The 12,054-nt window shown below is 48.6% G+C and overlaps 6 protein-coding genes across 6 annotated transcripts; 4 read left to right on the top strand and 2 right to left on the bottom strand.

Moving 5' to 3' along the window:
• Nucleotides 1–368: 368 nt before the first annotated feature.
• On the bottom strand, nt 369–1,000 carry RhiXN_07312 (uncharacterized protein; the record flags this gene model as incomplete). Its single annotated transcript, XM_043327128.1, has 2 exons — nt 369–487; nt 550–1,000. The coding sequence occupies 2 exons, from the start codon at nt 998–1,000 to the stop codon at nt 369–371; spliced, it is 570 nt and encodes a 189-aa protein (XP_043185600.1).
• A 1,654-nt stretch (nt 1,001–2,654) lies between these two features.
• Nucleotides 2,655–4,211, top strand: RhiXN_07311 (uncharacterized protein; the record flags this gene model as incomplete). The annotated part of the gene is made up of 3 exons (XM_043327127.1): nt 2,655–2,745; nt 2,804–3,511; nt 3,571–4,211. The coding sequence occupies 3 exons, from the start codon at nt 2,655–2,657 to the stop codon at nt 4,209–4,211; spliced, it is 1,440 nt and encodes a 479-aa protein (XP_043185599.1).
• Nucleotides 4,212–4,473: 262 nt separating this feature from the next.
• RhiXN_07310 (aspartyl protease) lies at nt 4,474–5,342 on the top strand (the record flags this gene model as incomplete). Its single annotated transcript, XM_043327126.1, has 3 exons — nt 4,474–4,553; nt 4,616–4,881; nt 4,933–5,342. The coding sequence occupies 3 exons, from the start codon at nt 4,474–4,476 to the stop codon at nt 5,340–5,342; spliced, it is 756 nt and encodes a 251-aa protein (XP_043185598.1).
• A 369-nt stretch (nt 5,343–5,711) lies between these two features.
• Nucleotides 5,712–7,876, top strand: RhiXN_07309 (uncharacterized protein; the record flags this gene model as incomplete). The annotated part of the gene is made up of 4 exons (XM_043327125.1): nt 5,712–6,464; nt 6,519–6,833; nt 6,881–7,072; nt 7,550–7,876. 4 exons carry the CDS (start codon nt 5,712–5,714, stop codon nt 7,874–7,876), a joined length of 1,587 nt encoding a protein of 528 aa, XP_043185597.1.
• Nucleotides 7,877–9,872: 1,996 nt separating this feature from the next.
• On the bottom strand, nt 9,873–10,190 carry RhiXN_07308 (AAA domain protein; the record flags this gene model as incomplete). The annotated part of the gene is made up of 2 exons (XM_043327124.1): nt 9,873–10,025; nt 10,101–10,190. The coding sequence occupies 2 exons, from the start codon at nt 10,188–10,190 to the stop codon at nt 9,873–9,875; spliced, it is 243 nt and encodes an 80-aa protein (XP_043185596.1).
• A 662-nt stretch (nt 10,191–10,852) lies between these two features.
• On the top strand, nt 10,853–11,792 carry RhiXN_07307 (ER lumen protein-retaining receptor; the record flags this gene model as incomplete). The annotated part of the gene is made up of 6 exons (XM_043327123.1): nt 10,853–10,874; nt 10,940–11,008; nt 11,063–11,222; nt 11,277–11,546; nt 11,603–11,698; nt 11,756–11,792. 6 exons carry the CDS (start codon nt 10,853–10,855, stop codon nt 11,790–11,792), a joined length of 654 nt encoding a protein of 217 aa, XP_043185595.1.
• Nucleotides 11,793–12,054: the final 262 nt, after the last annotated feature.

The raw sequence follows: 12,054 nt of genomic DNA, 5'->3' as shown, positions 1-12,054 counted from the left end.
TGATGTACACGGTCCATTCGTGAGACCTTAACCAACGTAATGTAGCTGGATCTACCTAGCTGCAAGTTCATTGGCAAATCAGTATGAGCAAATCTACTCAAACTATAGCCGATATCTATGACAGGCATGATATTTAAATATAACCAACTAATAAAGGGTTGTGGGACAGAAGATTCAACAAAGATATATTAAAACGCGAAAACACAATGAGACGAATAGAGCAAGAGCAAGAATGATATCGCGTACATAGAACAGCGTGAAAAGCATGGTGATCATGATAGACGTGTATTGGAGAGGGGGGGATGTTCGTAGTATGTGATAAACAAGTTGTCTCTTAAGTGAGAGTTACAGGTAATCACCCCCACTACTCAAAGACTGGTCGGAGTGGGAAGCTTGAAGCTCCTGAAGTGTCGATCGATTGCTGCGTCTAGAGGGTAACGCTCAACGTAGGATTTAAGCCTTTTCTCCATCTTGGGTAGGATAACTTCTATAAGAGCAAAGCATGCGTCAGGTTAGATTCCGACACGAAAAACACTAAATACCACTTACTTTCCCTTGCCGCGATTTGCAACTCCTCCCTTCTAAATACATGGAACCCAACCTCGCCCAAAACCTCAAACGCCCTATCCCAATCATTTTGCTTGAACACAAAGCGAGGTGTCCCGCTAATGATGGCCCGGTACTCTTGTATTGGGGTCCTTAATAACCCAAGATTAGAATAGGGAACCAATGAGACCTTGCGAAACGTGAGGAAGCCATTATGGATCTGGTTGAGACGGAATAAGATAATTAAGTCCCGAAGCTCATCCGCTGTCTGTTCAACGACCTCGGGGGCGAGGGGAGTGGCCTCGGGAGTGACTACAGAGACTTCGGGAATGAAATCGGAGCCCTCATCGGACGATTCTGTCCGACGCCGAGCAGCGCGCCGAGCAGCATGTGCACGCTGAGCAGAAGCCTTCCGAAGAGCCCTGATTAGCTTTGAGCGCGAAGCAGCGGGCATGGTGACCGAAATGCTATTGTCTAAGCGGTAAATTGCGTTCAGGCGCAGGAAGGGGAGGGGTCGAGAAGTCGCAGTGAAGATGTAGGCTGCCTCAGAGGAAGGGGTTAAATACCATGGTGCATCATAGGACCATATGCAAAGCCACTTTACCCACAATGATGTCAAGAGCCCTTGCTTGTGCCACAATTTTAGCTCGTAAATTGGGTGGTGTCGAGTGATACACCAGTTCTACTCGAAGTGAGTAAAGAGAAATAGCACGCAGCTTACTCGAGCTACTGGGCCACAATAGACCTATTTGGAGTCTGTTTTCAGTTGGGTCTATGGTGGCATATAGGTAGTAGTGCATCACTATACAACTCACCCTTTTTAACTTATAGATCCTGAATTGCTTGGGAGTATCATTCAAAATCCCTTTTCGTTCAATTTCATACCGTACAAACACAATCTTATAGGTCGTCTTGTCAGAAGTCAACGTTAAAGAAACGTTTTCAGTCGCCCTCATGCATAGTACTGCCAAACACCCGGCTCTATGCTATCATGTACTCATGAGTTCTTTAATCAGATCTAACTTGGCACTATTTTTTGTTAACTACCCGAGATAGCACATGTTTCAGAAAACTCATAGTTCGTAGTAGCAAGGAGCTATTTCAGCAGAGGAGATAAGGAGAGTTTCGGGGTTTACATCGCTTTTTAATCGGTGATAATTTGGTCCGTAGCTAGCCAAGGTCCAAGTTCAATAAAGCTTTGTTCATGCTACGACTGGGTTCTAATTGATAGACCCACTGGTCCGTATGGTGATTTGGTCCGGGGGGATGCGAAGATCCGACGGGTGGCCCTTGGGTAAATCAAACGCAACATCGTCATTAGGCTAGCGCTTCTGTCGAGGGTTCGAACTAGGGCCGAGACCGAGGAGACAGGGGCTGCTAAAGCAACCTGTTCAGGTCCATGTGCTCTTCTTGGAGCCTCTTAAGCCTCCTCTATGCGTGGATCTGATCGGAGGATTTGGACCTCCAAATTTGTTCTTCGTAGGCCTAGGTAGCGTCAAAGGGTCCCGTTCAATTACACGGGAGCTTGGACTCAACAAGGTTAAATGAAGCTCAATGAGTTCTTGAGATACAATCGGCGTACTTTGTATACGTTATTACCGTTGTTGTGGATCATACAGTATTGGATTCACCTGTCTAAATTAAACCATGGAGTGATTCGTATCTGCCGGATTGCTCAAAGTTTTTCCATCAGCCACGCACGCTGGGTGGCCACTGGGTTACTCTGACTTCCACATGGCTCGTCTTAAAGGCCATGAGTAACTATTGTGGAAGAGGTCCCGAGAGCATATTTAGTCCGCATGTATTTTAAGTACTTTAGATCCTGTGGTGTAATATCGAAACAAGGATTTAGCAGAATGTCAAGGCATTGTAAATATAAAAGTATAAAAAGAGCTAGTTGTCACAGAGAGGCACATTTTTTTAAATAGCATAGCGCTGGTGGATGTAAGCGCTAGGAACGCCGTGATCGACAATCAACACAGCCAAAGCGAAAGGACTCTGCCTCTGTTAGCGCTACTCTCCCCACTTTCACACCCGCGAAATGACCTGCTAGTGGGCATATGACTCTATAAGTTTTAGTCCTATAAATTCTCCGCTGGAGTACCTGCATGCTAGTTCGTCTCAGAGTGTCCGGCAAACCCTTGCAAACTTACTTCTGTTGCTCTATCTTCCGTGATAAATCTCGCTGCGTTCCCAGGCGTTCTTCCACTATGACCGACAAGAATAAATCTCAACCGACTTTAATGAATTATTTCAGTGTCCAAGGATCTAGTCGTGGGACTGCTTCTGGCTCGAGCACTAGCAATCGAGGCACTGGTAGAGGGCGTGGAGCACCAGATTCACCCGAGGTTTCCAATTCCGGCGGTAATCACGGAAACGCAAGAGGTACTCGAGGAAATGGACGCGGTGGACGCGGGCGTGGACGAGGAAGAGGGCAAGGACACGGCGGCCCACCAGCCGCGCGCAGCTCGGGCTCAAATAGCAGACGAAATATTAACTCTCATATTTAAAGAGCCTTACCGCTATGCTACACCCGAAGGAACTACCGTTGCCGTACGTGATTGCGTCAAAGAAAGTACTCGAAATACATTATATTTTGGCCCAAACGACCTTCCTGCGCCTCAGCCTATTGAAGACAGTCTTGCCAGTCGTTTGGCACAACTCGAGGCCGGAGGCCGGACGTCCCAGAGAGCGGGACCTGACCTCGTGAAGCAGCGATACGAATCTCCGGCTTGGGATATCGAAGAGACGGGAACAGAGGGTCCACCAACATACACCGCGTCGGACATACATTCTCAAACGGACTTCACGCCCGTCCGTTCACGAACGAGGTTTACCATACTCGAACGATCGACTGTAGGGGGCGCGCGGGAGCTAGGAACTATTCCAGGTGGACAACCCCAATCGCCGACTGATACTACATGGCACCTCCCAACATCTGGCGATGACCGCCCGTCGCGCACGGGTGTGTTGAATTTTGCGTCGGCCATGAACCCGGGTGGTGGATTTGTTAGTGGCGCTCAGGCGCAAGAGGAGGCGTTGTGCCGAGCGTCGACGCTCTATGCGTCTTTGATATCGGAATGGGCCGAGAGTTTCTATGGGTACCATCGTCGGATGCGTGGAAACGCAAGGAGGGGTCGCGGGCGTGGCGATACTGGTTCTTGGCTGGCGATTTACCTGACCGGTCGCAGTACGAACGTGGTGTGTACACGGATGCGATGGTCTATACGCCCGGGGTAATCATGGTGCGAGACGAGTGGGACAGCTGGGCAAGTCCGGTTTTGGTAAACGTGGTCACGAGCGCGGCGGTCAACGCAGGTGTTGTCAGACAGCAGGCACACAAGGAAGCAGAAGACGAGGGACGGCGCGTGGACGAGGTTGCCTTGGAACTTCATATTACGCAGTTGATGCGCTCGCGGATGCATCGTATTCTAGCGCTCTTCCTTCAACAAGGCGATGCCAAACTCGTGCTAGGATCTTTTGGGACGGGTGTTTTTCAGAACCGTGTGCGCACGATTGCGGAGATTTGGGCAGAGTTGTTGGTTCTCCCTGGTGCACCATTTGAGAATGCTTTTGAAGAGGTCGAGTTTTCCATACTTGGTCATGAAACCATCACACAGTTCAGAGAAGTATGGGGTGCTGTTGTTAAAGACAAGGCTATGTAACAACATACAGAAGTACATGTAATTTTAGGCGAATGGGGCGGGTATGTTGACCGGCCCGGGACGGCAATATTGTTGGGAAATGGGTTGGTCCGAAGGTAGACCCTGAGAGCAGTGCCAAGAGTTGTCCCTGTATGAATTAGAATCGACTTGACCCCGACAATCCTCTGTGGACATCCTCCTAAAAAGGTGTCTTCTGAATCGTGGATTTCTATGACTAGCTACTTAATTCTTACTAATTGAATCGCTCTTTAACTTGACTACAATGGCTGCTATTGAGGGAACTGGTGGTGCGGGGGGCATTGTGCTTCCCATGACAATGTCTGGCGACGGTTTTACCGAGGCGTGAGTACGACTTGGTTACCCTCGATTTTATATTATGGCTGAAAAAACACGCTTAAATACAGAATTTACTCTATTGGGGTGACTGTGAGCTCTGGAGCGACGTTCGAGATGCAAGTCGACTGCGGCTCGTCGGACGCATGGCTTGCATCGAGCTCATGCAAGTCGACAGTGTGCCAACGGGCTGGAACATCCCTATACGGCTGGTCGCCTACAACAGTCGACTCAGGGGCGGTCACCGATTTTACTTACCTTGTTGGAAGTGTGCAAGGTAATATTGTGTTTGAGAACATCAGGCTTGGCAGCTACCCCATTGCCAACCAAGCTTTGCGTAAGTTTCTCTTGTTCATTTCTTGTGCTCGAGTGCTCACCTCGAGCTCAGTCTCGGCATCACAGATCGAAAACGAGCGGCTCACCTCCAACTTTGTTGGATTACTGGGCCTTGCCCTCGAGTACAACTCCTTGTTCGTTGACCAATTCAAGGACAAGCTGGAATTTTCCGTTTCTACCGTCGCGACCAACCTCTTCTCCTCTCCCACCTCTCCTTCCAATCGTTGGGTTGGAATTTCTCTGGAACGTCCCGGGCAGTCGAACTCCGGTATCCCATCGCTCCTCTCGATCGGCAGACACCCCTCAAAAGTCGTACCCGATCCATCCAAAATAGTTTACTCCCCCATTACCGATGCGACACACTGGAGACTACCCATCACCGAGATAGCCGCTTGGTTGGTCGGCAGCTACAATACTACTACACAGGCGTACAACTTCAACACTCGCAGGGAGGTTCATTGACTTCATCTGTTGTGTCCGGCTCCCGCTCCATCTGGCCACTGGCGACATCGACACCGGTGGGCACACATCATCAGCACTAGAGCCCTGGCGAACGCATTCTGGGGAGCGTTTGGTATTGGGCCTGCGTCAGATGGAATGTGTAAGTTGGAGTTTCAGACAAATTCCTTGGCAGTTTTCTATTTTAGGATCACGCCCGCTCGTCACCGATTGTGTTCGCAATCCTTGATGACATTTTCTGATGTTTTCTTTTCTTTTTCTACGCAGACTACGTTCCCTGCAACCTCCCCATCAATGTCACTTTTAGAATCGGGGGCGTCGAGTATGCAGCTCATCCACTCGATATGACTTACCCCGATTCTTATAACCCATATGTCGGAAACTGCATTGGATCATGGCAGGCCTCAGATTCGCTTTATTCGACAGATATGTAAGCATTCTTCTCAGCCTTCCATGGTTACCAACCCTAATCCGATGACACCGGACCTATTACTTAGTGTCCTTGGAGCCGCATTTATGCGTAACGTCTACACTGTCCTGCAATACGATTCACCAAAGACTGGCGTGGCGACAGGAGACTACGATCCTTCAACAGCTCGCCCTCAGCTCGGCTTGATGTCGCTTACCTCTTGGCAAACTGGTCTCCAGGACTTTTATCGAGTGCGGATTCTCAAGGAGTCTCTCGAATCTGGCTCTTCCGGTTCAAGTTCAGGATCTTCAGGGGGCGGTGGTTCATCCAATGGTATCAACGGTCTGCCAGGGATGACCGAGAAAAGCAAAAAACTCAGCGCTGGGATAATAGCGTTGATTGGCATCCTTCTCTTTTTTGGTCTTTCAGCTGGATTGTTTGGGGCGAGGTGGTGGGTGATGCAGCGACGATGGAAACGTCTACGTGCGGCCGCACAAGCCAACGAGGTCGATGCGGAGAAGGATTCCGTTGATGATTGGCTGTCCCGCGACCTTCGCTGCTTACAACCGCGAAAGCGTCTTGTGGGACGATGGCGCTACGGCCGTTGGATCTCGTACGAGTCGCGCAAAGAACCGGAAGCCCGGCAAGACACATTCGTTTGCGGGGTCGCGTGTTGGATTGATGGGAGAATGGGTCGAGCCGGATTCAGACGACGAGTGCGAGTCCACGAGCCGTGGGTTGAGGAACTCGAATGCGCCGACAAGTTCTAGCGCGATAATCTCACTGTACGGGATTCTTGGGCCACGGTACGACCGAGGGAAACCGGCGATATCGACGTGCTGGAACGTGCGAACCGGACAATGTCGTTGGCAGTGGGTGCAGGTGCAGGTGGAGCAAAGGTACACTTTATCGGCGGTAGTGTTGATTTCGGGCGACCGAGCTCGATGCCCGCGGATATCCTCCAAGCAGCAGGTTCGCCGGGAGGAATTTTGGGCCTTCAAGGATCGAGCCAGGGCGGAATGCACCATCGCCCGACGTACTCGCGGGACGACTCGGCCGGAGTATTGGAATGCCGCTCCTCGCTGGTGGATCGCGCTCTCCGCTTGGGCAAATGAATTTCTTGCCGGACCAGCTGGTGATTCCTACCAACACGCATGTGGACTCGAGGCCTGCCACCAGTCAACTTGTCGAAGAGGATGATCTGGCTCGAGCTAGACCCAGTGTGGATGTTGGTCTCGGACCTGCGGCGGACTTTGCCAATCAATTAAGCCTTACTATGCCACCCATAACGGAAGTGCCCGCCGACCCAGGCGAATCCACACCAGTGACTTTACCTCCAACTCTTTGATTAATTCTTTACTACGTTTGGGTGATTTTTTGGTTATTCCCCTTTCCTTCTTTTTTTGCACTTTTGCACTTTTGCGCGGACGCCCTTGGATCTTGAATATACGCGACGGACTATCCCAAGCTGTATAATAATATATCGTTTGCGTCGTCTCATCTCACTCAAAAACAACCGTGTCATATAAGCTTAGTGTCGGACATGCTACCATTAGAGCTACATTCGAATACAGTATTCTATCTCGAAGGATCTCTATCCTCCAAACATCCTCGATAAACTGTATTATTGTTCAAAGTGAGGCGATCTGATTAGCTAATGCGAATTTACGGTATCTGTAACCATGCATATGCCGCAATGGACACTAGGCCCGTTTCAGCGAGCTTGCCGGCAGACCACAGGCATTTCTGTCAGTCATCGTGACCCCCTATTCACATTACTAAATCATGCTGTCGACAATAGCGTCTCCTACTCTGGCCACCCACATGGCCTACAATGCCTTCCCCCTCTCCTCAGCACAGTCGTCGAGAACAAAAAGACGATGTGAGCAGCTCGAGCTATAAAGCTACTCGACTCGGGAGTCGTCATCTCCTCAGTAACCGGGCATCCTCTCTCGTCTGCGCATACTTGCCTTACCACACCTACTCATACCTACTCATACCTACTCATAACCCACTAGCAATGGACTCTGCTACCGTCTACTCCTATTCCTACACTACCGAAGTCGAGCAGCCCATCGACCAAGAGACCAGCGGTGGAGGATCCGGGTCGTACTGCGTTATTGCATAAAGCGATCACAAGGTCGCAAGAGCACACCAGCCTTTATTCGTTCTTATTATTATTGCTTTTTTTCACTTTCTTGACACCTTGTCAGCTCATAGTGAGCTTATGAATTAAACAGAATTGTACTTTTACGGGTTTGGATGTTTTACATGTATACGAATATGGAAATTGAATACAGATGTATATGCATATATCGATGTTGAACGAGTAGATCTGAAACGAAGACAAACAAAGCCAATGGAAAAGTTCGCACTAGCCAAATTCTGGTACCTTTCAGCCGTGTGTGATGCCGGGATTTCATGGAACTTTCCGGGATCCAGATCGGAATGGAGTTGGTGTTTGGGTCGCGTCGATTCACCTCGAATGCATTTGCAGTCTAGCTTTCGATTAGGACAGGCAAGTCCTAATAGATGTGACCCAGGCGCGCTGCTGCTTTGTACGAAGACAAGCCTCTTTGTGTAGTCATTATCATTGTGCACTGCCGTGTATAATACATAGCTTGATCGTTATCGTCTCAGTCCGGCTGAGGACAATAGAGCGGAGCAATTCACATAGCAATGTCGTCACCACGTGGACGGAGTGTCCCGACCAAATCGATTGACACATGCCGTGTATAAACATAGCTTGATCGTTATCGTCTCAGTCCGGCTGAGGACAATAGAGCGGAGCAATTCACATAGCAATGTCGTCACCACGGACGGAGTGTCCCGACCAAATCGATTGACACACTGCTTCGACGCACATTGCACCCATTCTGTACTTCCGGACGAAGATCATCTTGATTGCGCTAGTGCGTAAACGACTGGCTCTCACTCGTGCATTGAAGATCCTTTAATTCGACTGCAGTCCACCCACCATCCCTCTATCATATCAAACGTAACTAGCACCCGATTTCAGCAACGCTCTCTCACGCGACAATAGCCATCATATTGTATTCTCAGATACTGGATCTGATGAATGTCCCCTCGTCATATTCCAAGCTACCGCCGAACAATTCAACCCAAGAGCAAATGAGAGGTATATATCACAACTTGCGCAGAGCCATATTTCCTCAGTAGTCCAGCTCTCTTGTACTTTTCTACCTGGCTTTACGCACACCGACTTCTCTAGAGCACACCTATCACGCTCATGGATTCCTGCATTGCCTACACTTACAGCTACGCCGCTGAGGCTGAGCAGCCTGTAGATCAAGAGACGTCGGGTGGATCTGGGTCGGGATCATACTGTGTAATCGCATGAGCTTGGGCAGATGCGCATCAAGCGATTCGTTCACCTTCGTTCTTATTGTTATTCGATTTTATTCTGGAATGTGCAATGTTTGTAGTTTGTGTATTGGTTCTTTGCTATGACCATCAAATATGATTCGACGTTTGAATACAGTGGAAACCCAGACTTTAATTTTGATGCATGTATATGCGCATTCGTTTTTACCCGCTATCAAAAGAGCGGAATTTGATATTAAGTCCAGTTTGATTACCAGTGCACCTTTATGGTGTGACCAAGGTCTGGCGTATATCCACTATAATTTGCTTAGCGCCTGACTCTATAATTCCAAGCAAGTGTTTTACAGGAAGCAGAATTAGGGAGACTTGATACTTCGTTTCACCCAGGACAACCAATTGTCAAGATCAGAGCCCCACCCGCCGAATCGTCTCCACTTTCCTTGTCCCTTCTCAGCACACTGACTCTCCCACTTTGGTATATTTCGTTTGCGTTGCAAATGGTGGTGAGTTAGGGTCCAAAGCAATATACTATCTTTCGAAGCGAAAACGCTGGTTAGACTTTCGTCGCACCCCGGTGCACAAGGTGGGGTGTAACTGAGCATTCTTCCGAATGTACGCAGTAGGACGCGCCAAAAATTGAGCAACAGAGGGGGGTCAAGCCCTTGTTTGAGCGACTTCAAGCATCAGTATGGTGACGGTAGAAATAAGTCGCTCACACAAAATGTCTGTAGCTGCATCCTGTACAATTGGCCCTATATGGCTGAGGTAATTTCCTTCAATTATCCATCCCTCTGGGGGGAGTCCATGAACTGCTGGACTTGATCTCGGAACTCGGGTTTGGGCGTTTCAACCCACCCTGGGTTCCAGTGAACATGATCGAGCGAAAGGGCTGGGATTTTGAGAGCCTCTGTGAGATCCCTGCACAAGGTACTCTTCAGAGTACAATGAAGGGATTAGAACAAGGTGTATGCAAAACTATAATGAGTAACATCGGTGGTAGAATATACCTTGCCTGTCCCACTGTTTCCTACAATAGCAATTTTGTAGTGGCCATGGCCGTCGCCAAGTAACGGGCCGGCACTCTCGTATGGGGGCATGATGGATCTGGGGAGGGGAGTAGGAGATTCGACCCCGGCTGACGAATTATACCTACCGCTACGAGATGTCGAGTCAATGCGGGATCAAAGAAGTCGAATCGTGCGATAGAGTCACACCGGGCACTGTTCCGTAATAAGCGGATTATCCATGTTTAAAAAACGCACTTCCGCATCGCATTACATCTTTATCAGTCCGAAAAGGTCCAGTAGAGAGGACGACGCAAGTAATTCTTACGATTGAAGCCAATCGTGTGCGCGCGTGCGATGCGCGTCTGGTAACTTTTATAGTTACCTCATCTGTATTGATTTATAGAACAAGTGACCGTTAGATTCTCTCAATATCAAAGTTCAAGTTCACAACTGTGGTATGTATACTCGGTTTGCTCGAGCGAATGACTTGGATACCCTCAAAGTTTACGGATCTATAATGTAAGCGCCGAGAACGTGGCTCGGTCTCGATGATGTAATCGAGTAACGCCCAAGGAACACGTCGAAACCCAAGCGTCACTCCGCGACCACATCCATAATTCAAGACCACGCTCCCCGCACGACTTGACGTTCGCTCCACCAGTTTGAAGATAATCCTATCATAAATCGTGTACTCCCTAAGTGGAACCTAAGAGTAACCGGCCTGTCAACGTTTTCTGCCAGCCAGAATAGCGATGAATACCTTTAGGCTCCTCGGTGAGTAATGATGCACACTCTACGAGGAACCATGCCTACTGACATATGTTCTTTGTGATATTCAGGTGATATGTCGCATCTTGCGTCTATCCTTATTCTACTTCACAAAATTCAGACGAGCAAGTCATCCAGAGGTATGTCCACACAAAAGCGGGGGTGGCTCTTGCTTAGATCTGTGTTTATCCTAGGTATCTCGTTCAAGACACAGGCACTCTATGTGACCGTGTTCCTGACCCGATATATCGATTTGTTGACCTTCCACTTTGTTTCGTTGTACAACACCTTGATGAAGATTTTCTTTATCGCTTCGAGTGTATACACCCTCTACCTCATGAAATTCAAGTATCGGTACGTCCTTATTTCGTTCTCATATGATTACTCGTACCCGGTCCTTACCATCAGACATACGTGCAGCTCAACCACCGACCCCTCGATTGACACTTTCAAGGTTGAATACCTGGTTGGCCCTTCGGTGGTGCTCGCCCTAATCTTCAACTACGAGTTCAAACTATCCGAAATCCTCTGGGCGTTCTCCATTTATCTCGAAGCAGTCGCCATCTTCCCACAGCTATTCATGTTGCAAAGGACCGGTGAAGCCGAGACCATAACAACACATTACATCGCAGCTCTTGGGGCTTACCGTGCACTTTATGTCCCCAACTGGATCTACCGGTGAGTCTTTTACTTGATCTGCGCCCCACTTTAATTTTATACCCATGATGTCATAGGTACTGGACTGAAGGGACCGTAGATCCCATTGCGGTCGTTGCGGGATTAGTTCAGACGGGATTGTACATTGACTTCTTCTATGTGTACTTCACCCGGTATGTTCATCCTATTCAAGTGAGGCCTTGCTTTTTAATTCATTTGACTTGTTTTAGCGTCATGCAGGGAGAAAAATTCGAACTTCCTGCCTGAAAGGTTGTGTCTGTCCGCCTTGCTCTGAAAAATCAGCATGTTATTACGGCACCGTGTTCGTTAGCTGCGTCCTGTTATTCTTACATATCATCAACTTCCTATCCGGCGTTGGCAGTTTTGCGTGTAGGTTCGAGCCTGTTTTTTTCGTTTTCTGTAAACATGTTTTGATACGACAAGGTGTGAGACACGAATCTTAGAGTGTATCCTCTTTTAAGGAATGTTTCAATAATGATGCTATAGACCTAAGTTCACTATTACAATA

Source organism: Rhizoctonia solani, chromosome 13, assembly GCF_016906535.1.
Source record: "Rhizoctonia solani chromosome 13, complete sequence".
Classification (NCBI taxonomy): Eukaryota; Fungi; Basidiomycota; class Agaricomycetes; order Cantharellales; family Ceratobasidiaceae; genus Rhizoctonia; species Rhizoctonia solani.
The sequence above is the reverse complement of the archived record's forward strand: the minus strand, read 5'-3'. Positions and strand labels throughout refer to the sequence as shown.